Source organism: Rhinolophus sinicus, chromosome 10 (genome assembly GCF_057876585.1).
Source record: "Rhinolophus sinicus isolate RSI-liver-muscle chromosome 10, RSI-T2T, whole genome shotgun sequence".
NCBI lineage: Eukaryota > Metazoa > Chordata > Mammalia > Chiroptera > Rhinolophidae > Rhinolophus > Rhinolophus sinicus.
Window position 1 is genome coordinate 18,467,919 of NC_142510.1, and position 27,626 is coordinate 18,495,544.

At 51.7% G+C, this 27,626-nt stretch overlaps 3 protein-coding genes across 4 annotated transcripts; 1 reads left to right on the forward strand and 2 right to left on the reverse strand.

Moving 5' to 3' along the window:
• Window positions 1-324: 324 nt before the first annotated feature.
• PYCARD (PYD and CARD domain containing) lies at window positions 325-1,822 on the reverse strand. Its single transcript, XM_019717299.3, has 3 exons — window positions 1,263-1,822; window positions 997-1,053; window positions 325-669 (listed from the first exon to the last, which is right to left on the reverse strand). Exons 1-3 carry the CDS (start codon window positions 1,534-1,536, stop codon window positions 413-415), a joined length of 588 nt encoding a protein of 195 aa, XP_019572858.3. The 5' UTR covers window positions 1,537-1,822; the 3' UTR covers window positions 325-412.
• A 5,254-nt stretch (window positions 1,823-7,076) lies between these two features.
• On the forward strand, window positions 7,077-15,436 carry TRIM72 (tripartite motif containing 72). Its single transcript, XM_019717320.3, has 7 exons — window positions 7,077-7,289; window positions 7,704-8,100; window positions 10,708-10,803; window positions 10,891-11,121; window positions 11,561-11,583; window positions 12,535-12,653; window positions 13,542-15,436. Exons 2-7 carry the CDS (start codon window positions 7,711-7,713, stop codon window positions 14,114-14,116), a joined length of 1,434 nt encoding a protein of 477 aa, XP_019572879.1. The 5' UTR covers window positions 7,077-7,289; window positions 7,704-7,710; the 3' UTR covers window positions 14,117-15,436.
• On the reverse strand, window positions 8,735-9,854 carry PYDC1 (pyrin domain containing 1). Of its 2 annotated transcripts, XM_019717321.3 has the most exons (3): window positions 9,456-9,854; window positions 9,104-9,146; window positions 8,735-8,869 (listed from the first exon to the last, which is right to left on the reverse strand). In XM_019717321.3, the coding sequence occupies exons 1-2, from the start codon at window positions 9,719-9,721 to the stop codon at window positions 9,143-9,145; spliced, it is 270 nt and encodes an 89-aa protein (XP_019572880.1). In that variant the 5' UTR covers window positions 9,722-9,854; the 3' UTR covers window positions 8,735-8,869; window positions 9,104-9,142. The 2 variants fall into 2 exon arrangements, with proteins under 2 accessions (XP_019572880.1, XP_088657605.1); XM_088801479.1 differs by lacking the exons at window positions 8,735-8,869; window positions 9,104-9,146 and having other exon boundaries at window positions 9,452-9,854.
• Window positions 15,437-27,626: the final 12,190 nt, after the last annotated feature.

The following is a 27,626-nucleotide window of genomic DNA, read 5'->3' on the forward strand; positions in this document are numbered from 1 at the left end:
CTCCCCTTGAAAACTGCTCCAATTGTACCATTACTTTTCTTCCCACGGAGAAAGTGAAAGCTAGAGAAGCTATGGAGGGTAGCAAAGTGTCCGTCCTCAGTGCCCTGTGACAAATCTGGCTCTCGGCAGTTCCAGGCCCTTTGCACATACCTCTATTTTAACTTTAGACCACAGGACCCACTCTAGTCTGCAGGACAGACCTCTGGAAGAGCTCCCAGGCAACTGAGGCAGGAGGGGAGCCAGATGCTCCAGGACATCTGGGTATGTAGCTTACCTTGGCGTGTGCTTCCAGGCCCGAGGGGAAAGAGCCACACGAAGACAAGCTGATTTCATGCATATATTCTGTATTAAAAAGCAGACGCATACACTACCCCCCTGGCAGTTCTGGCAGCGGCAGAACAGGCAGTTCTGTTCAGCTCCTCTCCAGGTCGGCCACCAGGTAGGGCTGGGTGTCCCTCAGGGCCTGAAGGAGCATGTCCTTGCAGGCCACGTTCCAGGCGGGGGCGAAGCTGAAGAGCTTCCTCATCTTGGTGGGGTTGGTGGGCTCAGCGCGCACGGCCTGGTACTGCTCCTCTGTCAGCACCCTCCTGTACAGGGCATCCAGCACCCCGTCCACGTCGGTGACCCGTGCGATGAGGGCAGCCCGGTGCTGGTCCACAAAGTGCAGTGCTAGGGGCGGGAGGGAGGCGTACAGGTGGGTGGGCATCCAGGTAGGTGCTGGGTGCCTATGCCTACGAATGGGAACGCTGCGCCCCAAGGGTGGGGCTCAGGGGGGCAGCCCCCCAGGATGAGTGGCACTCTCCCCCAGCTAGGCTCCGCCCAAGGCGGCGTGAGTGAGTGAGTGAGTGAGTGAGTGGGTGGGTGGGTGGGTGGGTGGGAAGGGCGGGCCCAGTCCTGCTCTCTCCTGGTGCGGGACCACAGACAGGCTGTGCAGGGTGGTGGGGGGGCAGGGCTGGAGAGGTGCCCAAGCAGGCGAGGGTGGGTGTGAAGCCTCACCTGGCATGCTTGCCGCCGGGAGACGGGGCGGGATCCCGGCTGGTGCGGCTCCAGGGCCTGTAAGGAAATAAGTCAAGTGGTCCCCTTCCCTGTCCACCGCTCCTCTAGGCCCCAGTGTCAGGGGCCCCTTGGTCCGGAAGCCTCCCTCCCCAGCAGCAGGATAGAAGAGGCTTTTAATCAGAGGGTGGGAAGAACAGGAAGCGAAAGAGTCCGAGGGCAACGTCCGGGCTGGTGGGTAAATGGGGCCCGTGGAGGGGCGCGCTCACCCTGGCCTGTGACCTCCTGCAGCTGCAGGGCCAGCTCCTTCATGCCTATGTCCCGCAGCAAGGCCGCCGTGAGTTCGGCGCTGTACCCCTCCAGGTAGCAGCTGACGAGCTTGTCGGTGAGGTCCATGGCGTCCAGGGGCAGCAGCGTCCCCCGAGGGATGCGGCCGTAGCCTTCGCGCAGCGGCACCGAAAGCAGCTTCATCTTGAACTTCTTGAACTCGTCGGCGGTCAGGTTCTCCAGCGCCTCCAGGATGGCGTCGCGCGCGCGCCCCATGGCTCAGGGGGTGCCCTGCCGCCTCTGCCGCCGCCGCTGCCTCTCACCCGGGGTGTCAACCGAGGAGGAAGTCTGCTCTATGGCGCGACCTGTAGTTCCCCGCCTTCTCCTGCCTCCCGCCTCCGCCCCAACCCATTGCGCTGGGGCACAGGTATCGGGTGCCTCCTACCACCCGGCTGGTTCCCACCCACTGAGGCTTCAGGGCTCAGTCACCTGGCCATCGGGAGGCGCCAGGATCCCATCTTCCAGCTGGTGGGCCAGGTGGTACCCGGAAGACCGGGCGGAGAGGGGCTCATGGGTGGTGCCTGCGTCTCCAGGCTTGCACTGGCTGACACAGACCAGGAACCCAGTTTACTGGAACGCCAAGGCTTAGAATCGGGATTATAGAACCCTGAAGTCTCCATGTTTCCCTGAATTTAGCATCTTCTCGCACGTATCATAGAACATCAGAATCATAGAATCCTATCAGCCAGAAGCATGTAGCTCCCCAAATTCCACATATTAGAGAGAAATGAGGTGTAAAAAAAAGGGCGGAGGTTAGCTGTGCGCTTTATCACTCTGAGCCTCAGATTCCTTATCTGTAAAATGGGGACAACATTTGCTCATCCACTTATAAATATTCCAGCATAACATGGACTACCAGTTGGCTCCTAAAACCTTGCCAGATGCTTTCTGAGAGAGCCAGGATTCGGTCCCAGGAGCTGAATGTCTTGGGAAGTGATGACAAGAGACCTGTGAAATGGTTAAAATTCTCGACTGGAAGGTGAGTCATGGGTGTCAGGTTGGAGCTCAGTAGGAAAATATTTTGGCAGGTGGCTGTGCTCCGTGAGTCCATTGTAGGCTCTGACCTCAGAAGGAGACAACGTCTCTGAAGAATCTGTTTTATTCTAACAACATGTATTAATGATCTATCGATGCCCAGCCCCTGAGGTAAGAGCTGTGGAAGGTTAATAGCAACAACAGCTTCCATTGTTTGAATTTCCTGTTCCAGGCACTTGCTAAGCACTTCACAGGCATAATCTCATTTAATTCTCCCGGTTAGCCCCTGAGGTGTGTGTATTTATTCCCACCTTACAGAGGAGGAAATGCTGGTAGAAAATGAAACAGATTGAACCCATGTCCATCTGACTCCTAAGTCAACCAACATCTTAAAAGTGAATGTGTCCTCAAAAACTGACAAATTGCTTGGAGAGATTATATATGGAAATGTATGCCTCTGCCAGGCAGGAACGGTAATGATAATATTAACTTCCTCCTCTTTGCAGAATGCTCTAGAACTTACAAAGCACATTCAGAAGATTGTTGGCTAGTGGGAAGAGCAGGAGATAAGGGGTGTTGGACCCACACAAATTTGATTCCCAGACCCTCTGCCTCTTAGCTATGTGACGTAGGGAGGGGTCAGCCCCTCTCTGGGGTCAGCACCCGCGTCCTTAATGCACTCATCTCACTGAAAAGGGCAGTGAGTTGCCCAGGGCACCCCAGGGAGGCAGAGGGAGAGCCTTGGAAGGTGGGGATGGGGCTTGGGTAGCTCTCTGGGAAGCCGTGGTAACTAACCCCTCTCCTTTGGGCTCCTTTTCTGGGGAAAGTCTCATAGCCCTGGGCTTTGACCCCTGGCAAGAAAGAACCTCCTCCAGTCTCACCTCAGGCCCACCCTTTCCCGCTGGACTAGAGCCAGGGCAGTTGGTGGTGGTAAGAGGTTTTCTGGGTGTGACCCTCCACCCAACAAAAGTAACCCTTTGTTTGCTGGAGCCAGATTGTTCCTCCCAGGGCCAGAAAGACATTGGGTAAATCACTTAATCTCTTTGTGCCTCATTGTCTCCCTGTAAGCTAGGAACCATGGGGGGATTGTTATGAGGTTATACATGGATTAAGAATTGTGACATGCTTGGAACAGGCCCAGCAAATAGTAGGTGCTTTTGTCATTGTTAAAGTTCCTGAGCCTCAGTTTCCCAATGTGTAAAGTGGGGATGATGTTATTGACCTTACAGGGTTCTAGGGAAGATTAATTGGAACATTCAGTACTAATAATTGTAATAATATCAATAGCCAACATTTATTGATCATTTTCTGGGGGGCCTGGCATTGTTTGTTCTAGGAGCTTTCTTTACATGAATTAGCTTGTTGAATCTTTATCACAATCCAAAGTCTTTTTTTTTTGGATGGCACAGCTCAGCTCCAGGTCCAGTTGCTGTTGTTAGTTGCAGGGGGCGCAGCCCACCATCCCTTGCGGGAGTCAAGGAATCAAACTGGCAACCTTGTGGTTGAGAGGATGCGTTCCAACCAAGTGAGCCGTCTGGCAATGGCCCATGTGGGAATCGAACCAGCAGCCTTCAGCGTTAGGAGCATGGAGCTCCAACTGCCTGAGCCACCAGGCTGGCCCACAATCCAATACTCTTGATACTAGTCTTTAATGATCCTTGTTTTACAACTGAGACAATCAGATTAAGTGACTTGCCCAAGGTCACACAACAAAGAAAGAGCAGAGTTGAAGTTTGAACCTGTAGTGGAAGACAGCACTTCCTAAGCCCTTTGGGGCCAGCACAGCGACCCTGGTGTTTGTTGTAATATCAAGTTTAATCCTCATGACAGCCCTTCAGGGGCGGCAGTATCCTACTTATACTGCAGCTGAGGATGCCAGAGCCCAGAGAGGTAGGTGACGTCGTCAGAGCATAAGCGCGCAATGTCAGAACGTAGGACCTGCGTGTGCACCGGCTCTGCCGGGGGACCCGGCCTCCTTTGGCATTTGTCCAACACAAGGGGCGCATCCCCTGTGCACTCAGCACTGCAGCTGTTGGGAAGCTCTCCCTTCCCTTAGCACAAGCTGAAATCTGCCCCCTCTGAGCTCCGTCGCAGGGTCAGCCACTCTTGTCCTTCCCTAGATGTGGTTTCTGGCCCCTTCTTGTCCTTAACCTGCTGTAGACAATCAGTGTCCTTTCCATGGGTCAGAGGTCAGTCCTGGCCCATCGACAGAGAGGAATTGCATTGACTGTCATCTCCCTGTCCTGGGTACCCACTCTTAGTGACCGTAACCTTCAGCCCCAGCCTGGCAGTGATGGAAACTCCAGGTAAGATGTACATTCAGGATGTGAACTTTTCTGAGCCAAAGTGAAATGGCTTGTGGTTTCAGAGACCAGCTCTAGATATGCTCGGATCCCCACCAACTCCTGTTTGCTAACCCAAGGCCAAGTTTGAGCCATCAAAAATGGCAGAGAGAAAATCAGAGGCTTAGAGATAGAGGGGACATTAAACTTCCCCAGGTTTCCCAGGGTTCCAGTAAAAAGCGTTGGCTTCTTGAGACTGCTCACACACCGTGCGAATTAAATCTGGAGTCTTTTTTATAGTTAATTGCTCTGATCTAAAAGAATAATAAAACTTATCTTATCTCTCTCTGAGAGGCCCAAATGATTACAGCCTGAGCAAGGTTCTTAGGTTAAGACTCCAAGGTGGCAGGAAGCCTGGAGCAGCTTCCTAAGCTGGCCACCATGCAAGAGAGTCAAGCATTCAAGAAGAAATGAACCCCAGAACTTGGAGACTTGTCATGGCCAAGATGTGTAAGGAGCTCTCTGCTCCCTGGGGAGATTTCTTTACCTGCTAAAGAGCTGGAGTAAGAAGAGGAAGGGGACAGCTGCCTCCTTCCTTTTTATAAGCAGGAAAAATCCTTCTTGGTGCTCACCAGTGGGGTGTCTGGCTGCTCTCATAAGATGATGGACCTGGCTCTCATCGCATCACCCTAGGGCATAGGGGGCCAAAACATTTACGATTTACTGTGACGTATTTAATGAGAAGTCTGTCACTGATCCAGAATGCCTCGTGTGCACATTTGGGATAAAATTAAAACACATGAACATTAAAAAACCAAGTGAGGCAAAGTAAGTCCAAAGAGGAAAATTAAGAGACAGAAACAGAAACTCTGAGAGAGTGGTCTAGGGAGAGAGAGTAAATTTAGGGAAAGGCTGAGGGAAGCTGAGAGAAAAATGTGACTTGGAGGCCAAAAGTGCAGGGCTGAGTGAATTAGTGGCGTCTACTCATTTGCAGCGTATTTATCAAGAACAGGCTGTGTTCCGCACACTTTATTATAAGTTGGAGACCAACTTATATTCTGGTAGGAGGAGACAGACAAAAACTCAAGTTAAATACACTGCATGTCAGATGGTGATAAATGTTATTAAAGTAGGAACATATCTCTGTGAGTCCCCAAATTGAAGGAGGAACATGTCTCTGTGACCCCCCAAATGATGTAGGGGACCTATGAGTGAGTGAGTGCCGGGATCATGTCTCGTGAGACCGAAGAATGGAAACACGGACCCAGGAGAGGCAAAGAGTTTTTAAAAGAGGATAGTTTATTGAAAGCAAAGGGTCAGAGTTCTTGAGTGGGAGGGGCAGGTCCAATGACTGAGGCAAAAGCTCTTACTTTTATACCTTCCCTTGCCTGTTTGGGGAAGGGGAGCTGGCATAATGAAATTCGTCTATCAGGTTTGTTCTGCTTGCCCATCATGAAGGAATTATCTGTCAGATCTGTCCCATTTGTCAGGCCAAAAGGAATTTTATGATTAACCTCAAGGGGGTGTTACAGCGAAGGAGTGATTTCAAAACCTGGAGTTTTAGGATATGGCTGTCTTTGTTTATTCCACCAGGGACCTCCCTGTCTACCTAGCAACGTGCTAGCTAACCTGTCTCATTATGAAGAAAAGTGAAATCGGAGTTTGGAGAAGCGTCACTGAAAAGGTGACATTAGGTAAAGATCTGAGGGGGTACAGGGAGGGGACAGTGCAGTACCTAGATTCGAAAGCGTTTTCCAGGCAGAAGGCATGGCAAGTGCAAAGGCCAAGGCTTGGGGGATGGGGGAGGGGGGAGAGATAAATGGGGTCAGATTGGGTAGGGCTTTGTAGGTCGCAGTGAGGACTTTGGTTTTCATTCAAAATGAAATTTAAACTGATTTGAAGGATCAGCGTACAGGAAGGCCTGAGGTTCGCAGGGCAGGCTCGGTGATTCAGTCATTTCATTTATTCAACTGTCCCTTGATCACTTATTTTCCAAGCATTTGGGGAGGCCCGCTTGCTTGCCTCAGGGTTTGCGCTGGACTCTGGAGAGACCAACAGAAAAAAGACTCTCCCCTCAGCTCTGGAGGAAGAAAATCTTTCAGGCTGGGGTGAGGTTCTATCAGGCAGGTGGAGATAATAGTCTCAGTGTGACCTTGGAGAGCCCTAAGCTTACAGAGGAAATAAGTGTGACATGCTGGGGATAGGGGCACACCGGGGAAGGGGGAAGCTGGAGAGTATGGAGGTGGGGGTGGGAGAAAAGGGGACCCCTCCCAACCAAGTTTCTGTCTTCTCTGTGGTATTCGAGGCCCTGTCTCCTGCTGGCTCTGAGCCCTGGCTCCAGACTGGGCAGTGGACAGGACGCTAAGATGGTCCAGGACAGGTGGCCTTGACATATGATGCTTGTTCCCTGACCTCTCAGTCCTTTTAGAACGGTTTCCAGAAGTGATGGAAGGAGTGGGCAGGGCGACTAAATATAGGCCTGGGGTCAGGGCTCAGTCTGGGAGGGTCTGTCTGCTATTCGCTGCGGGTGCTGTGGTGTCCACAGCTAGCTGCCCCTGAGAGTCCCCTGTCCTTGCTCTGAGCCAGTAGCTGGCCGCCCCTAACCCATCTGAAGACACAGCTGCCTGCCCCCAACCCCCACGGTTAGTTAGGCCTGACTTCCACCGAGCCTCCTGGGAATCTCCTTTCTGCTCAAGCTCTCCAACCAGACCTGTGAGTCCCATGGATCCTGGGGGCCTGAAGATATGGGGGCGGGGAGGGCTGGAGATCCCGGAGAGGAGCGAGAGGAGCGTGGGGGGGGGTGTCTCTGGAGAATTGGGGGCTAACACAGGGGAAAGCCTGGGTTTGCACCGCGGGCTCATGTTTAGGAACTAGGCTTGAGACAATGTCCCGGATAGGGGATGTTTTGGGGTCTGGGGCTGAGAACTGCAGTTGAGACCGCCTTTGGGGTTGAGACTGAGTCCCCTTTCCCCCTTGGCTGGAACCCGAGTCCCTTCCCGTAAGGGATGTGAGTGTTTTTAGGCTGGGGCTGCTGTGTGTGGGGCCGCAGACCAGGTCTGGGGCTGGGGCTGGGCCGGGATCGCGGCCCCGCTGAGCCCCGCTGACCGACCTCTCTCCTCTTCCCAGACCCGCCATGTCGGCCGCGCCCGGCCTCCTGCACCAAGAGCTGTCCTGCCCGCTGTGCTTGCAGCTGTTCGACGCGCCCGTGACCGCCGAGTGCGGCCACAGCTTCTGCCGCGCCTGCCTGAGCCGCGTGGCAGGAGAGCCGGCGGCAGACGGCACGGCGCCCTGCCCTTGTTGCCAGGCACCCACGCGACCGCAGGCGCTCAGCACCAACCTGCAGCTGGCGCGCCTGGTGGAGGGCCTGGCGCAGGTGCCGCAGGGCCACTGCGAGGAGCACCTAGACCCGCTCAGCATCTACTGCGAGCAGGACCACGTGCTCGTGTGCGGCGTGTGCGCCTCGCTCGGTTCGCACCGCGGCCACCAACTGCTGCCCGCCGCCGAAGCTCACGCGCGCCTCAAGGTGTGGGACCCCGGCGCTCGCCGGCAGGGGGCGGGGTTGGATGGGCTCGGACGGGGCGGGGTCTGGCGGGATGGGCGCGGCGCAAACCTAGATGCAGCGCGCCCGGAGATGTGGGGGCACAGGAACTGAGCCAAGTCTGATGAGCTGGGGGCGGAGTAGAGGACTTAGTCCGGGCCAGGAGCCGGTGAGCGCTGGCACCGCTGAGGCCCAGGCCCCGGGGAGCTGGAGTGGGCGGGGCTTGAGGCGTGGCCAGGAGCCCGGGGTGGGGCCGGCCAGCGCAGCACAGCCGCCTCTCAGAGGCCCACTGGCGCCCAGAGCTGCAGTACTTGGGCGCGCCTGACGGTCACCAGATGGGGCCTAACCGAAGGGGAGGCAGGGAGGGCAAGGCACGCCTGGCCACGGAGCCCTGGCTGGCACCGAGACCCGGGTCCGGACTGTGTTTCTGGTTGGCGCTGGAAGTCCTGAACGCTTCCAGTGCCCACACCTACGTAGTTGTGCACGCCGCGAAGGCGTGCGATCCCCACGGGTACCCAGCAGACACCCAGACATTGGCAAATGGAGACGCGGGCACACGGTGGCTCGCCCATGCCGTACGTGTGGCAAATCTCACGTAGGTCTACACAGGCACAGGACGGTCTGTCACAAAGCATTTATTCGCCTGTGGAAGAGTAAACGACAGGTGCAAGGGTGGGCGGAGGCGGCGGGGTCCGGAGGCACGGAGCGGTCCTCTGTCCCCGCGGTGGAGAAGCTGCCATCGTCTTCCTAGGACCTGTGGTTGGGGTGAGCTTCTGAGGGTTATCTTTGCCCAGAAACATCCGCATTGCTCTGCATTTCTCCCTGGCCCCAGACTCCTTGAGCGGGGACACCCTAGTCCTCAGACTAGTATTCGAGGTCCGGAGACTCACCGAGGGGTCCAGCCTCCGCTTGCCTCCCACTCCTGTCGTGCGTGCCCAGTCCGGCCCAGTGCTCTCCTAGCCCAGAAGCCCTCCCAACCCAGGCTCACCTCTGCTGAAAACCTCATAATTCCCATCCTCGTCCGTCTTTATCTGTGAACAAAGAACAGAGTCCTTGAAACCGGACAGGGCACCAGGAGCCCCAGAAACCTCCAGGGGGCAAGTGGAGCCGGATATAGTCTGCCAGGGTCTGCATCGGCTCAGCCCTGAGCCGCAGGGAGGTGCTGGCCAGAGGTCTGAAGGGGGACCCCAAGAAGGAGCCTGAAGAAAGGGGGGACAAGAAGGCTGGGGTGGGACTGGCCTCCTGGATCCTTGGCGAGGAGGAGGGGCTGGGGCCAGACCTGACCCTTTGCTAAGACTCAGGAGTAGTTGAATGGAATCTGCCGGGCCCTGGGAACTCACTGGACCTCCTGAAGCCGGAATGCCTCCTCCTGCATGCCCATGTCTCTCAGCACGGCTGCGGTGATCTCCGCGCCGTAGTCTTCGCGGTAGAAGGCCACCAGCTTGTCAGTGAGGTCCACGGGGTCCAGCGCCCCTAGCGACCCCCGCGGGATGTTTCGAAAGCCATCGCGCAGCGGCACCGCTGCCAGCTTCAGCTTGAACTTCTTGAGCTCGCTGGGATCCAGGTTCTCCAGCACCTCCAGGATGGTGTCGCGTTTCTTCCCCATGGCTCAGCCTTGCCTCCTCTGACCCTCTGACGGCCTGGCCCATGCGCAGAGCCACCAGGCGGGTGGGGCTGCAGCAGGTGGGGCTGTCCTCCTGGAGTCAGTCTAGGGGAGGAGATTGCCTTGGCAACTGGCCAGGGAGGCCGTGGTTCAATCTTGTAGCCCGTGCCCGGCAGCGCTCACCCACCAGCAGCACAGAGTGGGGTCTTCCAGTTTCCCTTAGGAGGAGGGGAAGGAGGCTGCCCATTTGGTGCAGCCACAGGTGAGGTGCAGATGACGCTTCCCATTCTGCAGAAGAGGAAACGGGTTGGAAGCCATTGAGGCAGGACTGGAGCTGTCTGATTCCAGGGCCATGAATCTCCCAGCAAAGAGTGGTTTTGGCAGGAGGTATTAGGAGCTCTCCGACAGCCGCACTTCAGGAGTCACAAACTGGCAGGCCTGGGACAGGATCCTGCACACAGACCTGTTGGGTTGGTTGATGTGCAGACATTCTTATTAAATTGCCTGCCCCCGGAGCCCAAGGTGTGTAGGGAGATTGAGTGGGCTGCTTTACTATTTTCTGCTTTTAAGTATGGAGTGAAGCCCAGGCTTGGAGGAGGCCACATTTCTTCTTCACACATCCTACACTCTCCCCCGCCCCCCCACCCCAAAGCCTGCCTGCTGTGTGCCAGACTCTGGTGGAGGAGGCCCAACCACATTTGTGTTTGTCATCCTCCCAAAGACCTGTGCTGGGGGCCGACTGCTGAGGGGCTGAGATCAGGCTGGGGAGGCCTTACCTAAACGGACAAAGGGAGGGTAAGGCATTCCAAACATCAGGACCAGTATGGGCCAGGGCCCAGAAACCTGCCAGGACGTTTGGGGAATGGAAAGATGCCAGCTTGGTTGGAGGAGGAGTTGGCATTGAGGCTGAGCCGTGAGGGCAGGTTTAGGGTGAGAGGTGTGGGCTTGGGAGGTGTGTGACAGCATCACTTCTCTATGTCTCCCCCCAGACACAGCTCCCACAGCAGAAGCTGCAGCTGCAAGAGGCATGTACCCGTAAGGAGAAGAACGTGGCCGTGCTGGAGCATCAGCTGATGGAGGTGGAGGTGAGGGTCTCAGCCTGGCAGAGCCCGGGGTGGGGGGTCCAGGCTGTGGGGGCCCCAGTAAACTGTGTTTGCCTTTCTGCTCCACAGGAGACAGTGCGTCAGTTCCGGGGGGCGGTGGGGGAGCAGCTGGGCAAGATGCGAGTGTTTTTGGCTGCACTGGAGGGCTCCTTGGATCGTGAGGCCGAGCGTGTGCGGAATGAGGCAGGGGTGGCCTTGCGGCGGGAGCTGGGGCACCTGAACTCTTACCTGGAGCAGCTGCGACAGATGGACAAGGTGCTGGAGCAGGTGGCGGATAAGCCACAGACTGAGTTTCTCACGGTGAGCACTGAACAGCCTTCCCTCTCTGTCCATTGGCTGGGTTTCAGGCCTTACAGACCTCATCCCGTTGTTGGACAGGGACGCTGAGGTCCAGAGAGAGGCAGGGACAAGCCAGGGTCACACATGGAGGAGGAAAGGGTTTGTATGGTTGTTCAGGTTGGGTACTGCACAAGCAGGCACCATTCTTATCACAGACGTAGATTCGCATATGTATCAGGACAATCTTCTACCAGGTAGAATTAGTTTCTTGAGGAAGGAGGTGCCTTTTTCTAATTTACACAGAGATAAAGGGCTGTGGGTGGCCTTGACTCTGGGTTTCTTTTGGTTTTCCTGATTCTTGCTGACCCCACACTTGGCATTCTTGTTGGTTCACCCCATCCTCAGAAGTCTCAGTCTCCACTGCCTGTCTTACCTCCATTTACTTTTTCTCTTTCTCCAGAAATACTGCCTGGTGACCAGCAGGTGAGACCAACCAGGCCCTGCACCTCCCCCTCCCCCAAAACTTGCCCTGTCTTTAGGGACACTGGCTGGCTCCCCTCTCCTTACAACATGCCAGCAAACCCCCATTCAGCCCACTGCAATTTCCCTACATTTTGTGTCGAACATAGACCTGAACTTTACCATGTCTGCCTCCTAGGCAGACATGGGCAGGGCCACGGGCCTCACTATGGGCTCAGTGCTGCAGAAGAGGGACGTGGGTGGCCAGGGTTGGCTTCCCAGAGGGATGCACAGTTGTGTTAGGTGCTGGGGGATGGACTGGACTTGGCTGGGGAAGAGCATTATAAAGACTCGTAAGAGGGAGAGAAGATGAAGCTGGTGTGGCAGGTGGCGGCAAACCGTGAAGACTGAGAAGCTTGGGCCTTATCCGAACCGAAGATTGAAAACACAAATTGCGGTATAATATACATAACATAAAATTGACCATTTTAAGCATTTTTTAGTACACATTTTAGGTTCCGTGGCGGTAAGTGCATTCACACTCTTGTGCAACCATTGGCACTGTCCCTCTCCAGAACTTCTCACCTTTTCAAACTGGAAATTCAGCAGAGGCGTTTTAACTTTTTTGCTGTGTTAATTGATTCCAAATTGTTGTTTTTTTCCTCCAAAATGTGTCAGAAATCCACAAAAAAAAAACAAAAAAAATTGATATTTTGACTATTTTATGCATTTAAGAACAATTTGAGCTGCTTTGTATATAAGTAACATTTTTACGTATACAAATTTCGGATCTGTTTGTTTGGATACATCCGACTGTTGCAGCTAAAGTGTTAAGCCAGGGTGTGATGTGGGAAGATCCTGGAACTCCAGCACAGCCCTGCCCTCCTCTGTTTGGAGGGCTGCCTCTTGGCACCCCCACCCCATGCCTCCTCTGAAGTCCCTTCACAGACACCTCCCCACACCTCTCCACCCCAGGCTGCGGACAATCCTGGCGGAGTCACCGCCGCCTGCACGTCTGGACATCCAGCTGCCCGTCATCTCAGATGACTTCAAATTCCAAGTGTGGAGGAAGATGTTCCGCGCTCTGATGCCAGGTATTGGGCGGGGCTGACTCCAGGTTTATGTCCGTAACTGTGTGCTTGATGGGAAGGTCATTGGAAAAAGGTGCCCATTGCCCCTTTACCTCTGGGGTCCCCTGCACACTCGTAACCTGTGCTAAGAGGACCTTTGCAGGAGGCTGTCTGATGCGGAGAGGATGCTGCTTCCCGAAAGGGAGCTGCTGCTGCTGCTGCTGCTGCTGCTGCTGCTGCTGCTGCTGCTGCTGCTGCTGCTGGCAGCAGGGGAGGCGGGGCCTGGGTTTGAGCCCTGTGTGATCCCTGCCCCTTCTGAACCATGGAGACGACAATGCCCGCTAACTGGGGCCTGAGGATCTGCAGAGCTGGAGCCCTGGGGACGGGCCTGGGTCGGACACTGATTCTGGTGGCCTGTGGCTGGGGAGACCCAAGGGTTCAGCCTGGTCTCCCCAAGAGCTGGAGCACATGGGGTGCTGCAGGTTACAGGCTCCAGGATACGTGCACATGGGGTGGGGGGACAGAGGGGCCTCTGCTTTATCCAAGAGAACACTAAGACCCAGAGACTAGGTCAAGACTGACAGGTCATACAGCCCAGTGAGGTAGAGGCTGGCCTGGGACCAGGCTTCCTGATGGCCTCCTACATTGTGATCTGGGCCGTGTATTAACTTAATCCACCCACAAGCCTGTGAGGAGGCACGTAGGGCCTTGTTTTACAGCTGAGCAGACTGAAGCTCAGAAAGGTGCTGTCTTTGGCAGAAGCCCTTAAGCAGAGAGGGGTTCCCAGCCCCCTCCTACCTCTCCCCAGGGGCTGGGAGGATTAGAGGAGACCAGGGTAGCCCCTCAGCCGGCTGTGGGAAAAGGCTCAGGGGCGGCTGGCGCGCAGGACACTGATGGGTCTCGTCCTGGCAGTGATGAAGGAGCTGACCTTCGATCCCAGCACTGCCCACCCGAGCCTGGTGCTGTCTCCCTCCTGCCGCCGCGTGGAGTGCTCTGAGAAGAAGGCACCACCGGCAGGAGACGACCCGCGCCAGTTCGACAAGGCGGTGGCGCTGGTGGCGCACCAGCTGCTCTCCGCCGGCGAGCACTACTGGGAGGTGGCGGTGGGCGACAAGCCGCGCTGGGCGCTCGGCGTCGTGGCCGCCCAGGCCAGCCGCCGCGGCCGGCTGCACACCGTGCCGTCGCAGGGCTTCTGGATCCTGGGGCTGCGCGAAGGCAAGGTGCTCGAGGCCCACGTGGAAGCCAAGGAGCCGCGGGCGCTGCGCAGCCCAGAGAGGCGGCCGGCGCGCATCGGGCTCTACCTGAGCTTTGCGGACGGCGTCCTCTCCTTCTACGACGCCAGCGACGCCGACGCGCTCGAGCCGCTCTTCGCCTTCCGCGAGCGCCTCCCCGGGCCCGTGTACCCCTTTTTCGACGTGTGCTGGCACGACAAGGGCAAGAACGCTCAGCCACTGGTGCTCGTGGGGCCTGACGGCGAGGAGGCCTGAGCGCCTGAGAGCGGGGGTCCAGGGGCTGGCAGGCTGCAAGGAGCGGCGGGAGGGGTGCCCGGCTGACGGCAGGGCCACGGGGGTGGGGGTAGGGCCGGGGACTGGGGACTAAGAAGAGTTCTGGGAAGCTGGGGGTCGGCATGAACAGGGGGCTGCCAGAGAGGGGTTGGGGTACTGGTGGGGCAGGGACACCCAAAGTCAGGTCCACGAGGAAATCCAGGTGTGGGAACCAGGAGGTCCGAGGGTTCCAGGAAGAAACTGAGGTTGAGAGAAGGAAGACAAGTGTCAGGGGCCTGGGGAGCTAGAGAGCTCTGTGGAGTGGGGAGCCCCTGCAGCCCCCCACTCCCCTCCACGGGGGCAAACCGTACCAAAAGGCCTTTCACGCAGTGGTTCTCCAGCGGGAGTTCTCTGGCTGGAAGGTGGGTCAAAACCACCTTCTCAGATCACAGAGCAGTGACTTGTTAGAACGCAGAAGGCCGAGTTTCTGGTTCAGTGGGTCTGGGGCAGGTCACAAAATTGCCTTTCTGACAAGTACCCAGGTGCTGCGGGCCACGATGGAGTCATGTGAAGACAGCCAGAGCCTGTGCTGGGTGAAGAAACTGACTCCCAACTTATTTCCTTTTGCCTCTGGAACATGTTTACTGAGCGTTTTGGACACAGAAAATCCCCCAAGTTGCTAAACTAGAAAAGCCTGATGCTCCCCCACCCTGGACCCTGCTGCTTGTGGAGGATAGAAGGCCCCCCAGCCCACCCCCTGAGCTGGCTCCCCACCCACTTGCTTGCCGGTTCACACCTTTTGTGGTTTTAGCGCCAAGGCTGGTTTTCTGATAACTGGTGAGGCTGAGAGTGAGAGTCTCTCTTCCCTGGAGGGAGAGGCATTTGGGGATTCAGCAGGTGGAACTGGAGGCCACTGCCCCTTCTATCCTAAGGGAAGGTATGATGGCCCAGGGCCATTCTCTCTGCCAGGCCAGGGTGTTGCTATGGAGTGTGACAGGCCTGGCAACCCTTGGCACCTGGTGCCAAAGTGGGGATTTTTTTTGGGCAATGAAATTAAGAGGTAGGGAAAAAAGGAAGGTTGTAGATGGGGTAAGAAAGACTTCACAAGTTTGCTGGGGAGGGGCACTCCTGGGTGTATCCCCCAGAGGAAGGTCTGCTGGGCCCTGGCTCTGGGTCACAGAAGAGAGGATTCATATAGGAGCTCTTTCGTCTAGAAAATAAAACAATAAAGTAGAAGGGTTATTTGGTTGTAAAATCCAGCAACATTAATAAAAATGATTGTATCCTGATTCCTTCATTAAATCGATGTGAAGAGACAAATGACCTCTTGCTACACGGTGACCTTATTGCCCTCCCAGCCTTCAGTTTCGCGCCGTCAGATCTCTCGGAAAACACCAATGTGACCATGTGACTCAGTGGCCCCAAACTTTCAACGACTCCTTGTTGCCTGTAGGAGAAAGCCCTGTCTTCGGCTGCGCGTTTGAGGTTCCCTGCTCTCCTCCAGCCTCATCTTGGGCCACTCCCGACACCACACAACTCTGCCAGGAATGTCTTTCCCTCCCGCTGATAAAACCTATCTAAAAGGTTATTTTGGGGGGCTCGTCTAGGATCCAGAGAAGAACCACCGGTGGCAGCTTCTGAACCATGAGCAAGCCAGCTTTGAGGTCTCACTGAGCCATTTGGGTTCCATGCTTTGCTCCCCAGCTGAGAAGCCTCGGGTGAGTTCTTTTCTAGAGCTGATCCAACGTTTTGCGTCTGACGCTCCCCAGGCTTTATTCGGGAATTATATTAAAAAAATTTTTTGGGGGTGTGTGTGTGAATGCATTAGAGGCTTATTTGTCTGTTGTATGAGTGCTTGTGGTGGCACGTCAGCTTGAATTCTTCAGAAAACAAGCTGTCCTTTGAGACAAAGACTGGCCTTCGCCTAAAATCACTTTGGGATTAGAGGGTATTTCTACTGAAATTGGTTAGTCTTGAGCGGTATTAAACTGTGCTGTCTCCTTGAGAAAGTGAGAAGAGAGCCACCCAGCTCAGCCTGTAACTTGACTCCCCGAGACTTGGCTATTTCCCTGGAACTGGCTTTCAGCCTTAGGCCTGGTTCTCAGTGATCAGACTGTTCCAGAGTGAGGGGGACTGAAGACCTGCAGGTTGCTCGAATTGTGAGCTGTTTCGGGCCCAGTATTAAAAATGGGACCCTGCTATCTAAGCCTCTAAAACTGTCCCTCCAACAGGGACACTGGCCGAGTGTATGGAGACGAAGGTAAGGGGATCGAATATATGGCGATGGAAGGAGAACTGACTCTGGGTGGTGAACACACAATGGGATTTATAGATGATGTAATACAGAATTGTTTACCTGAAATCTATGTAATTTTACTAACAATTGTCACCCCAATAAATTTAATTAAAAAAAAAAACCAGTGGGGAATTTTCATGCATGTATTTCACTAAATGGACAGATCTGACTAAGAGTAACTCAGAAAATTGGTCGCCGTTTTGGGGAACCTTTGAGATTCCCAAACTTGATTTTCTTAAAACTAAATTGGATAACAGCACTGTACTTGTGAAAGAAGAATGGAATGCCTATTTCAAGCGGCTAGCATGTGCTGTTAGCAAGTGGGTTGTGGATCGCGGATCGTGTCGATCCTACTTCCTTTGTGTCGCCCGGCCACCAGTGAGGCTGGGGTGCAGGAAGACCCCTCGTTGGGGTACTGGCTTTTGTGTCTTGACCAGCCGCCATCGAGAATATTAGTGGTACGAACCTCCTACCTATGGCTCCGTGGGTGTTCCTTTTTGGCCTCACCGTATCCTGCGTTCTCGTGCGGGGAGCGGGAGCAGAGACCCTGCATTACAAACCCTCTGGAGATCCTAATAAACCCCACATCTCCCATGTCCCCTGGACTACAGCTGAGTTACGAGCCATTGTAAAGAATTCCCTAAAATAACTGAGGACTGTAATAAGTTTGCTGAGGAATTTGACATTGCTATTCAGGCCTGTCAGCCTGGGTTTTCTGATTTGTATCAGCTAATCAATGTTGATTGGTAAAGGCCAAGCTAGACATTGACTGAGGATTGCTGGCTGGGAGCATCCTGATAGAGATTTGGAAAAGCAAACCTCCAATTGGGAGGAAACCAGGGAACTTGCTTGAAAACTACATGGAGCAATTTCTAAGAACTTCCCAAGGTCTATTGATTGGAGCAAAATTCACTCATGCTCACAAAGGCCTGACAAATCTGTTCATGACTATTATAACAGACTTCAGGTAGTTTTTTAAGGAGAATTCTGGTCTTTCTTCAGATGTTGACAGCACACGTGTAACTTTTAATTCTTTAACAATGGGCTAAATAAAAACCTTTCCCTCCTGGTTAGAAGATCCAGGATGGGGTGGCGAACCATGGCTACCCTAGATTTGGTGAATTTGGCTAGTGAGATTGCCAAGACTTTTGACTTTCTACACCCAGCATCTTTCAGTCAGTTATCTTACTCCCTATGAAATCCTTCTGTTAACTGCTTCCATTTAACTCTTTCACATTGTAATAACCTTAATCCAGCTACTTTTCTCCATTCTGAGCCTGAGGAAGCCCCTCCTGAGTGCCTGACACGGACAGATCATCTCCTGACTCCTCGTGAGTAGTTACAGAAGGTTCCTCTGGGTAAAGCTGATCCTTCATGGTTTACAGATGGTCCCCACTTAAAAACATGACACCATTCTGCTCCTGGTGCCCATCTACCCTGGACGCCAGCTGTTCCTGATCCATGCACTCTCCTCTTGATGGAAGAGATGACACCCAGAGGGAGTCCTTCCTGACTCCCTCTAAAGGGACAAAAGGCTGAGGGCTGGAAAACCTGAGCTCTGAAGACCTGACTGTTGATCAACGATGCTTTTGGAGAAAAAAAAATATATATTTTTAAAAGATTTTATTGGGGAAGGGGAACAGGACTTTATTGGGGAACAGTGTGTACTTCCAGGCCTTTTTCCAAGTCAAGTTGTTGCGCTTTCAATCGTAGTTGTGGAGGGCGCAGCTCAGCTGTAGGTCCAGCTGCCAGTTGTTAGTTGCAGAGGGCAGAGCCCATCATCCCTTGTGGGACTCCAGCAATCCAACCAGCAACCTTGTGGTTGAGAGCCCACTGGCCCATGTGGGAATCAAACGGTCAGCCTGTCAGCCTTCGGCATTAGGAGCATGGAGCTCCAACTGCCTGAGCCACCAGGCCGGCCCCTGGAGAAAAGATCTTGATTAAAAGAGGGGAATGATAAAAGCGAACTGGCACTTTGAGGAAATGGACCGGACCAGGGAGTTGGGAGGTCTATGGCTGGAGCTGGGCGTCCTATCACTGTCTAGGCCCCACTTCCTGTTGAGCTTTAGCGTGGGAACGTCCTGCGGGGGGTGTATATAGAGGAGCCGTCTTGAGAGGCCGACCTCTTTTGCACGTGGGCGGCTGTCCGGAAGGTGCGCGTTCCCACCCTGAGATGACGGTTTTGTTTTCTTTCCCAAATGAACTTTTTTTGGTGAACTCGTGAAAAGGTTATTTTTGTCCAATGAACACCACTCATCCTGCAGCACTTTTTATCCCCTCTTCACCCCAGCACCTCCGTCCGACCCGACGTGCGTGCCGGTGACTGAACCCCCGCCACGGGCATTTGAGGAGGGGGGGCGGTGTCCCAGAGCCCGAAGCCTCCTTCTGAGAGAACGGCTCTGAGAAGCAGGCCCCGAGGCAGGATTAAATGGACGCAGATCCATGAGGGACCATGACCCTGTGAGAGAAAGTGGCGCCATCAGATTTAACGCCAGTCTGACCCTGGGTGCAGAGGGAGGGAGGGAAGCTTGGCTAGAAGTGACTTGGGCCTCCTTGCGAGGAGCCCTGTGTGTCCCCGCCACGCTTGGTGCAGACCCAGACGTGGGTTCCCCCGGCTCTTCTGCCGCATCCTCAGCCATTTGCTCCCCTTTGGTGGAATTGACATCAGGACGGTTCCTTTTCACAGCCACCGAAAGGTCTGCATAAAGTTACTCTGGGTTGAGCCGTGTGCCTTGAGGGAAATGACCTGTGACCTTGTGGGTGGCCAACAGGGAGAGCTGGAGTCCCCGAGCCCAAGGCTGTCATGATGCAGCGAGTGTGTGGAAAACTGCCTCATTGGGGCCCTCTTGGATGGTGGCCCCCTGGCCCAGCCAGAATCTGCCCTGGGATGCAGGGAGGGGAAACAGTGGGCCCCTTCAGTACTCGTGTCCCAAAGGATCAGACTGTCCCCCTCTGATGCTTCCCTCTTGTGGAGACTCTGGGTATGCAGCACAATGGCTGCAGAGGTTTCCTGGGCTCCCCGAATTCCGCGTGTATGAGAACCGGCACCTGCCAGGGCCCTGTTGACTGAAAGCAAAAACATTTACTGAGAGCTTGTGTGCCAGTGACTTCATGTGCTCATTTATCTCAGCCTCACAACACGGCCTCACAGCAGCGAGCACCCAGGTGCCTCTTTCCCTGGGGTTCGAGCACCCCCGGGAGTGCAGGGAGCCTCTGGCAGGAGCAAACTAATGCCAGGCTGCTTGATAATGGTGGTGGTGGCCGGAAGCTGTGTAACTTCATGAGTAAACACTGAAAATGTCATTTTAAAAATTAAAAAAACACATGAATAATGCATGGATATACTTAATGATATCTTACAGACACGGGGAAAGTTCTCTGACCATACTCCCCAATCCTAATGTCTCATCTTCCTCCCTCATCATAAATAATCTCTGTGAGTTTGGTGAGTAGTTTTCTAAGACTTTCTGTACACGTAACACATCGCATTGAAAGTACATAGTACTGTGTTTTCCTTACCATAAAAAGGATGTCACATTCTACAGGAAGCTGACATGTCATTGTGCATATTGTGCGATGCTTTTCATACAGTCAGGAGACGTGGCCATATGACTATAGAGAGCAGACCTCCTTTTTAACTGCTGTGTAGTATTCCCCTGCACGACTGCCATCGCTCATTTAATCATTCCCGGGTAATTGCTATTTGTTTCTCATTTTTGTTACTACAAACAATGCTGCAGGGAGCTTGCCCCAGTGTGCACGCGTGAAGAGGTAGATCCTGAGTGGCAGAGCTGTGTCCTAGCATGTGTGCCTTTAAAATTTCCGTGGTACTACTATCAAATTGTGAATGAAGGAACAGTGGTGGGCTTGAAGGAGTCTGGGCATGAAGTGGTTAAAACGTCATAGTGGTTGTCTTGACCAGGGGCCTATCCCAACACCCAAGGGCAGCTATTCTGGGCAGCATTCACAGGGCCCAGTGTGTGTCCTCCAAAGGCCAGGGTGTGACTCTGGCCTGGCCGTCTTGGGCTGCTCCTCTGGACTTCTCAGCAGGGAGGACAGGGCTAGTCTCCATGTGCATGTAGGTCTCCAGCTCTTCAGGACATGTGTCAGGTTCTCCTAAGAACTCACCAGCCTTTATGCGGGCCTTCCATGCCTACAGCACCAGGAGGGGTCCTTCTGGAGCAACGTCTCACTGGCTTTGAGGTGTAGGGGGGCTGTCCATGGAGGGGAAACACTACAGCTCTATTCTGTTGAGGGTGGTGCAGAGGAAATTTGCAGGGCTGGGCCTGCTCTCACTGGCAAGTCCCAAATGGCGTGTTTGCCGCTCTCTAGAATGTGGGGCAGTGTTTCTGTCACACATTGTCTCCATCTTAAAAGAATTCTGAGAATTTGCCAGGGGGTGTGACAGGTAACCTGAGACCCTCAGGACCAATGTTTAGTAAAGTTGAAGGTGATCATAGACCCTCTAAGCTGCTGCTACTGTTTTTCTGGCTTTGTCCTGAGAAGTAGAGGCGGAGGAGAGGACTTAGCAAGGCTAGGTAGAGCTGGGCGTTCCAAGAGGGGCCGGACTTGAGCCAGGAAATACCTCTGTTCAGTTGCTCAAAGCTGAAGGGATCGAAACCATTCCCATGGTGTAAACATGGTGCCTTTTCCTTTAAACCATCGTGAAATTTTATGAACCGGAGTATGAAATACCATGTTGAAGAGTTTTTAATGAAATGGGAAATATTCATGAGTGAGAAACAACAAAGCATCATGTCAGACTGTGTGTCCACCATGGTTGCAACTAAGAGAAAAAATGTCTCTGAAAAAAAAAAAAGAAAAGAAATTCCAAAACATGTCACCCATGGGATTGCTGGTGAGTTAACATTTCTTCTTTACATTTTTCTCTGCAGTCTCCCCATTTTGCGTAGTGAGCCATCTGAATGACCTCGAGGTGGAGGAATGAAGATTCAGGATGTCTCAGGGCCCGCACTCCAGAGCGCAGTAGGTGGGGACAATCAGTGCGGGTTTTCTTCATCAAGCCAGTGGGTGCACGGATGCTCAGAGAAGGTAACACACAGGAAGTGGCAAAGCTGACTCTCTAATGCAGAGCTGGTTTTGCAGCTCAGGACCATGAAGGAAATTCTGTCTCTGGAAGGGATGCTTTGCCAATTCTAAGTTGGTTTTGCTGGGACAGCCTTGGCTTTCTTCGGTGCCTCCCACCTAAGAATGGGATTCCCTTTCCGGTTCTCTGTAATTCTGCTGATTCCATCCAGGAGCAAGTCCCCACTGGGATCCTTAGGTCCTTAGCATCCCTCTGACGCTTACTCCTCTTTGTAACAGAGAAGGAGCATATCTCAGGCGCAGACACTTTAGCAAAGTCTCCTAGGAGTTTCATTTTGTTTGTATTCATTATGTCTATTTTTACCATTCCTTTCTATTCCTAAGCAAGTGATACTGATTTTTATTTATGATTTTGATATAACGTTAACTTTTAAAATAAGACGTGTTAGAAATAACACATTCATGCACACTTGTGTAGGCCCAGGTTATCCCGGGAAAGATAAGAAACGGGTTCTCGGAGGCTGGGGGCAGAACTGGGAGGGAAACTTTCACTGTATGCATTATTAGACCTTTTGAATTTTGAACCACATGCATGAAGCAGATCTTAAGACAAAGATTCCAGTAAAAGCAGCTTTGTTTTTGAGGTGCAGGGACCATCCACGAGGTGTGGGGAAGCCAGCCAGGGAGTCAGGAAAGGTGTTTTATGAAGCAGGTTAGCTCTTTGGGAGGGGTGCCTCCTCCCACCTGAGGGCGAAGGATCTGGAAACTCAGACATGGCTCCAGTCAGCCAGCGGTGGAAGGCAGCTGTGAGGCGGTTAACTCCCCTCCATTTCTAGTCTGCTCTTTGCAAGGGCAAAGTTACCTTTTGAGGCTTCAGAGCAAGCCCTCGGGCAGGGAGAAGCCGCTCCAGCAGTGGCCAGTCCCCAGCACCCAGAAACAAGCCCCAGGGGGCCAGCCAGTGTCCATCACACCCCCAACTCTGGTTGGCTGGGAGTCAGCCTCAGAGGGCTTCCTGAGATAAAGGTGGAGGCAGCAGGAGGCGTCCAAGGAACTTCCAGTTCCTGGTTGTGAGCAAGGCAGAGGGGACAGGCAGGGGACATGTGGAACTTGCCTGGGAGGGACAGATCCTCCAAGCAGGCTCCCTGGGTGTTCCTTACTGTGAGGACCAAACGACATCCTCTGGCCTTGCCTGCATCTAGGTGTGTGGGAGCAACGTCCAGGAGTGAAGAGGGGACTGGGCGTGTGGCCTCACAAGCTACCGGGCCTGCGCTGGGTCTTCTGGTAAGAAGGCAGAATGGATTTCCCAAGAATAATTAGGGCCTAGGCCAGGGTGTTGGGTTTCTGGGTGGGAAGAGGAAGGCAGGCTGAGGGGCAGACCTCGGTCTGGAATGGGCTCAGCTCTGGTTCTACAAGAGCAAGGAACCGGGGAAGAGTGGAGGCCCCATCCAGGGCCCTGGAGGGGAGTGTGATGGGGTGAGGTCTCTGTGGCGGGAGGGAAACCTGTTGCCAGAGATACCTGTTGTGTTTCACCTTTCGGCCCAATTTTCAGTCATCTTTCCCCTTTGCATCGGGGCTTCAGCAACGATTTGGCCAGACCGCTCATTTCACAGGTGAAGAAACAGTCACACACAGGAATTATTTTCCCAAAACAACTAGTTGCCAAAGTTTCTGGGGAGTTAGTAGCAGACAAAACCGAGGCGCTCTTTCCCAACTGCTAGTTCAGAGATCACTCCCATTTGGGGAAATGTAAGATCCCTGGTACAGAAACCCTCCCTGCTTCTCACCCCAGGGGCACAGAACTGGGGGATACACAGTGCCATCATTAGTGGGTCCTGTTACCTGTTAAAAAGTCTGAGCTCTCGTGAGCCCAGTGCCGAACCCAACAAGCCGATTGTTGCTAAGAACTCACAGATGTGCTTCTTCTGTCTCAGGCCCTGCCTCCCTCTCAGAGGGATCGTTAGCCGGGGTTTGTGTTTTTCGTCTTTTCCCGTTCCTCCTTTTAATTGTTACACATGTTTTTAGTTTCATTTTCCTTGTTTTTGAACTGTATAAAAGGGGCGTGAAAATATTTTGTCTTCTGGGAATGGCTTGTTTATTAAAAAGCTTTTTGCTCTGAAAATTTCAAATCCATGAAAGAGAGAGATGAAGAATGTCACAAACCTGTCTATACCCACCGTCCAGCTTCAGCGGTTACCAAGCTTCTGCTGCCCTTGGTTCATCTATCATGTTTTTCTTCTTCTTTTCCTAGAATAGCTCAAAATGAATCTTAGACATCATTTCATCAAAGCCCTTCCTACTGCTGATGTAACCTGTTAAAGTAAAAAAGCAACCTTAGGGAGATAGGAATTTGTAAATAAACTTGAATAAAGACTACAATGCAGTGGTCAAAAAATTTTACATACTTGAGTACTCATTTCTAAACACTGTTGACATTTTTTAACATAGCCACGTAAGTATTACAACACCTAACAAAACCAGCACTTCTCCCTCAGTTTCGTGCAATATCAGGAGCCTGATAATTTGACTTAACATTATGTTGTTCATTCTGGTGTCTGTTTGGCTGTCTGATATTCCGTTTATCCCTTATATCTGCCCATTCTCTTACCAGTGGGCATTGGGTCGTGTCCAGATTTTAGCCATTATGGATAGAGTGTGTATGAGTGTTGCTGCACATGTCACCTGACGCATAAGTGCCAAATTTATTTTGACAAATACCTAAAAGTGGAATTGCTGGGGTAGGTTATGCAGTGTTCAAACCTGTGTGTCAAGTTCTGTACATCTGAAACTAATTGAAAAAATACACAGAGGGAGCCAAAAAAATGTATACACCTTTTAAGAAAGGAAAAAACTGTATTAAAATTACACTGATGGTAACCACTTTGAGCACCTCTTGTAATTGCAGAAGTCAAACGTGACTTGTATTCATCTTTCGTTATTGGTATATATTGAGTTATAATTTTAATACATTTTTAATACATTTCTGTGATGTTGACTCATGGGTCATTGTTTGAGTTGAGATCTCTATTATTTGTAGCCCAAAACATCCCAACAGATATAAGCTGTATTGTAAAAACTCAGTATGTAATTACATAAGTTTTGTGGGCCCCGTTTCTTCATCTACAAAATGGGAATAATATCTTCCTAGGATTTTTATGAAGATTAGATGAGTGAACACATGGAAAGCACTTACAATCAATGCTCAGTGTCAGTTGTTATTAGTGATTATTATTATTTTAAAATATAGCATGTTATTATACTATGTTAACTATTCTATGTTCTTAAAACATTCAATTTTCAGAATTAGACATTTTTTAGCTGTATTTTTTGTATTTTTGATATTTTCTATTTTTTATTTAATGTACATGATCAGAGAATATAGCATATATCATTTCTGCCCTTTTGTGGCATAAAATTGAAATAGTTTTTGTACTTTAATTCTTTTTTTGGACTCTGAAATGCAGTAATATAGTCTAAGGACAAAACACATACAGAGAAATTTCAAACACATTAAGTAATTATAGTTAATAATGCTGATGTTATTTTTAATAAAGTTAAGAACAGATTATTACAGTAAGAAAAGATGTGCAAAAAGTGTGCTTTAATTCTTAAAAACCTAGTTTATTTCTGAAAGTTAATGTCTGACATGTGAGGATGCATGTGCATCTATGAATACCGCCACTTTAGTTGTGTTGCTCAGCTTCATCACTTAACTGACATCTATAAATCACAATTTGTCCTCAATTTCTACTGAGGAATACATTTAAGAAATAAAATGGAGTCTCACTAGTCTAGCTGCTAAATTACTAAAATCAAATAGGTTGAGGCCTGAGGAAACAATTCTCTTCTTGTTCTAACTTGCCTGGGAATTGACACTTTTGAACTTCCCAGTTCTGTGTCATCACGTGGACACATATCAGTTCATAATGTGTCGATACCTGGACATGCACCAGACCTCTAGGCAACTCTCTGATTATCCCCTGAAGGACTCACGCACCCAGGCCACCGAACATCCCCCTGACGTCCATTATTCAGACCACCATATGTGACCAGACTTCCTGGCACCCATCCTCTAGACCACCTGGTATCCATCATCCAGACAGCTTGACATCTGACTGATAACCATCCTGGACCAATCCTAGGGCTAAGAATTCAAGACTGAGTATTCTTAAGAAAGCACTTTTTATTATAAGAACTCGACTTTTCTTTCTCTTTTGGAATGCTTCTGGATTTTTGCCTAGCTGTGTTCCCAGTTTGCAAACTTTAAGACCTTTGAATAAATCTTTTATCATAATTTCTACCAAAGCCTCCAGACTCTCTTTGAGTTCAGCTGACACTACTTTGGAAATCTTTCCAAGATCTGCCTCTCGTTCCTACGTTCTAACTGGACATCAATCCAACCTCTTCACAAATTCCACTTTGTTTCTAGACTCAATGAATTACCTCTGAGACCTTTCTGTCCTCGGTCCCCAAATAATCTTTGTTATCACGATGCTGGAAGAGGACCCCTAGCCCATAGCTTTTCCACCCTCACTGGTCGGCCCCTTTTAAAACCACATTTCCTTTTGCTCTGAGCAGGAAGTGTCTGAAACCAAATGTTGTTTCCTCCTTTCTAGATGCTGTCAAGATCCAGCCTTTGTCCCTTCCCCACTATGCCCCTGGCACTCAGGTTTTGGCCACATTATTGCTCTAGTTCTCTGTTGCAATGGCTCTTACATTTTTCTACCTGCAGATTAATTTTTCAGAGCAAAGACACTATGGAACCCCCCACTACTGCTTAGGTTTTTGTTGGCATTTAAAAAAAAACACTAGTTTCAGGTGTACAAAGTAATGTAATAGACATTTAAACCCCTTATAAAACCCCTTATAAAGCCCCTTGACCAATACGCTATACACCCCCCCAAGCTACTACCCCTCTGACATCTTATGTAGCTGTTGCAATACCATTAACTATATTCCCTATGCTGTGCTCCACATCCCGTGACTATATGTACCTACATATTTAGTTATAGTTGACATTCAGTATTATTCTACTTCAGCTTCAGGTGTGCAGCGTATTGGTCAGGCATCTACAGTCTATGACTGATGCCCCTGATAAGCCCAGAGCCCATCTGGCACCTCACATGATCTGTACAACATTGTTGATTATAATCCCCATACTGTGTTAACTACCAATTTGTAATTATTATTATTATTTTTAAAGATTTTATTGGGGAAGGGGAACAGGACTTTATTGGGGAACAGTGTGCACTTCCAGGGCCTTTTCCAAGTCAAGTTGTTGTCCTTTCAGTCTTAGTTGTGGAGGGTGCCGTTCAGCTTCAAGTTGTGCCCCGGTTCCAAGCCAGACAACTCAGTTCCCCACCACATGTCCCTCTGCCTTTCCAGCCGCTGCCCCGGTGCTGGAGCTCAGAGCCAGTGACTCTGTTGCTGCTAAGTCCGCGGGTGGTCCCTTTAGGAGGAGCTTCTGGGGCTCCAGCTGCCCCCCGCCTCACTCCATCACAATCTGCTCGTTTTCACAACCAGAAATTATGGGGACTTCTCTCCCTGGCGCTGGCACACTGGGCTGGGGTGGGACTGGGATCTCTGGCTCCTCTGGGGGTGGGGTGGACCCCCACAGCCAAAATATCCCTCCTTATTTTTAATGGTCAGACGTGGGAGTGGGACAAGCCCATTCTGCGTTTCTGCCCCTCCTGTCAGTTTGGAGGTGGCTTCTTCTGCATGTCCTTAGTTGTAGGGCAGCAAGATTTCAGTTCAGCAAGATTTTAGGTGATTCTCAATAATGGTTGTTGTATAGATTAGTTGTAATTTTGATGTGATTGTAAGAGAAGGTAAACACAGCGTTTACCTGCTGCACCATCTTGGTATCTCCTCTTGTTGGCATTTTTATGACCAGGGAAAGGAATTTTCAAAGTGAACTGAAGAGCTAGAAACTAGACCAGTCCTGCAGTAATATCTTTGGTTCTTATCTCCACTATCTCCTTCTTTCTTACCCCTTCTTTTCTCCTCAGACCAGTGTAAGGCATTCTTTGTCTTGTCCAGAGCTGACATTTCAGTTGTTTATTCAGTCAATCAACATTTGCTAAGCTCTTTTTTTTTTTTTTTTTTTTTTTTTTAAAGATTTTACTGGGGAAGGGGAACAGGACTTTATTGGGGAACAGTGTGTACTTCCGGGAT

Bases quoted from the DNA above. Each gene is read 5' to 3' on its own strand.
- TRIM72 (XM_019717320.3), top strand. From the start codon at position 7,711: ATGTCGGCCGCGCCCGGCCTCCTGCACCAAGAGCTGTCCTGCCCGCTG. The intron at 11,122-11,560 runs GTGAGCACTGAA...CTCTTTCTCCAG, and splicing joins CACAGACTGAGTTTCTCACG to AAATACTGCCTGGTGACCAG. The intron at 12,654-13,541 runs GTATTGGGCGGG...TCGTCCTGGCAG, and splicing joins GTTCCGCGCTCTGATGCCAG to TGATGAAGGAGCTGACCTTC.
- PYCARD (XM_019717299.3), bottom strand. From the start codon at position 1,536: ATGGGGCGCGCGCGCGACGCCATCCTGGAGGCGCTGGAGAACCTGACC. The intron at 1,054-1,262 runs GTGAGCGCGCCC...ATTTCCTTACAG, and splicing joins GCAGGAGGTCACAGGCCAGG to GCCCTGGAGCCGCACCAGCC. The intron at 670-996 runs GTGAGGCTTCAC...TCCCGCCCCTAG, and splicing joins CCCGGCGGCAAGCATGCCAG to CACTGCACTTTGTGGACCAG.
- PYDC1 (XM_019717321.3), bottom strand. From the start codon at position 9,721: ATGGGGAAGAAACGCGACACCATCCTGGAGGTGCTGGAGAACCTGGAT.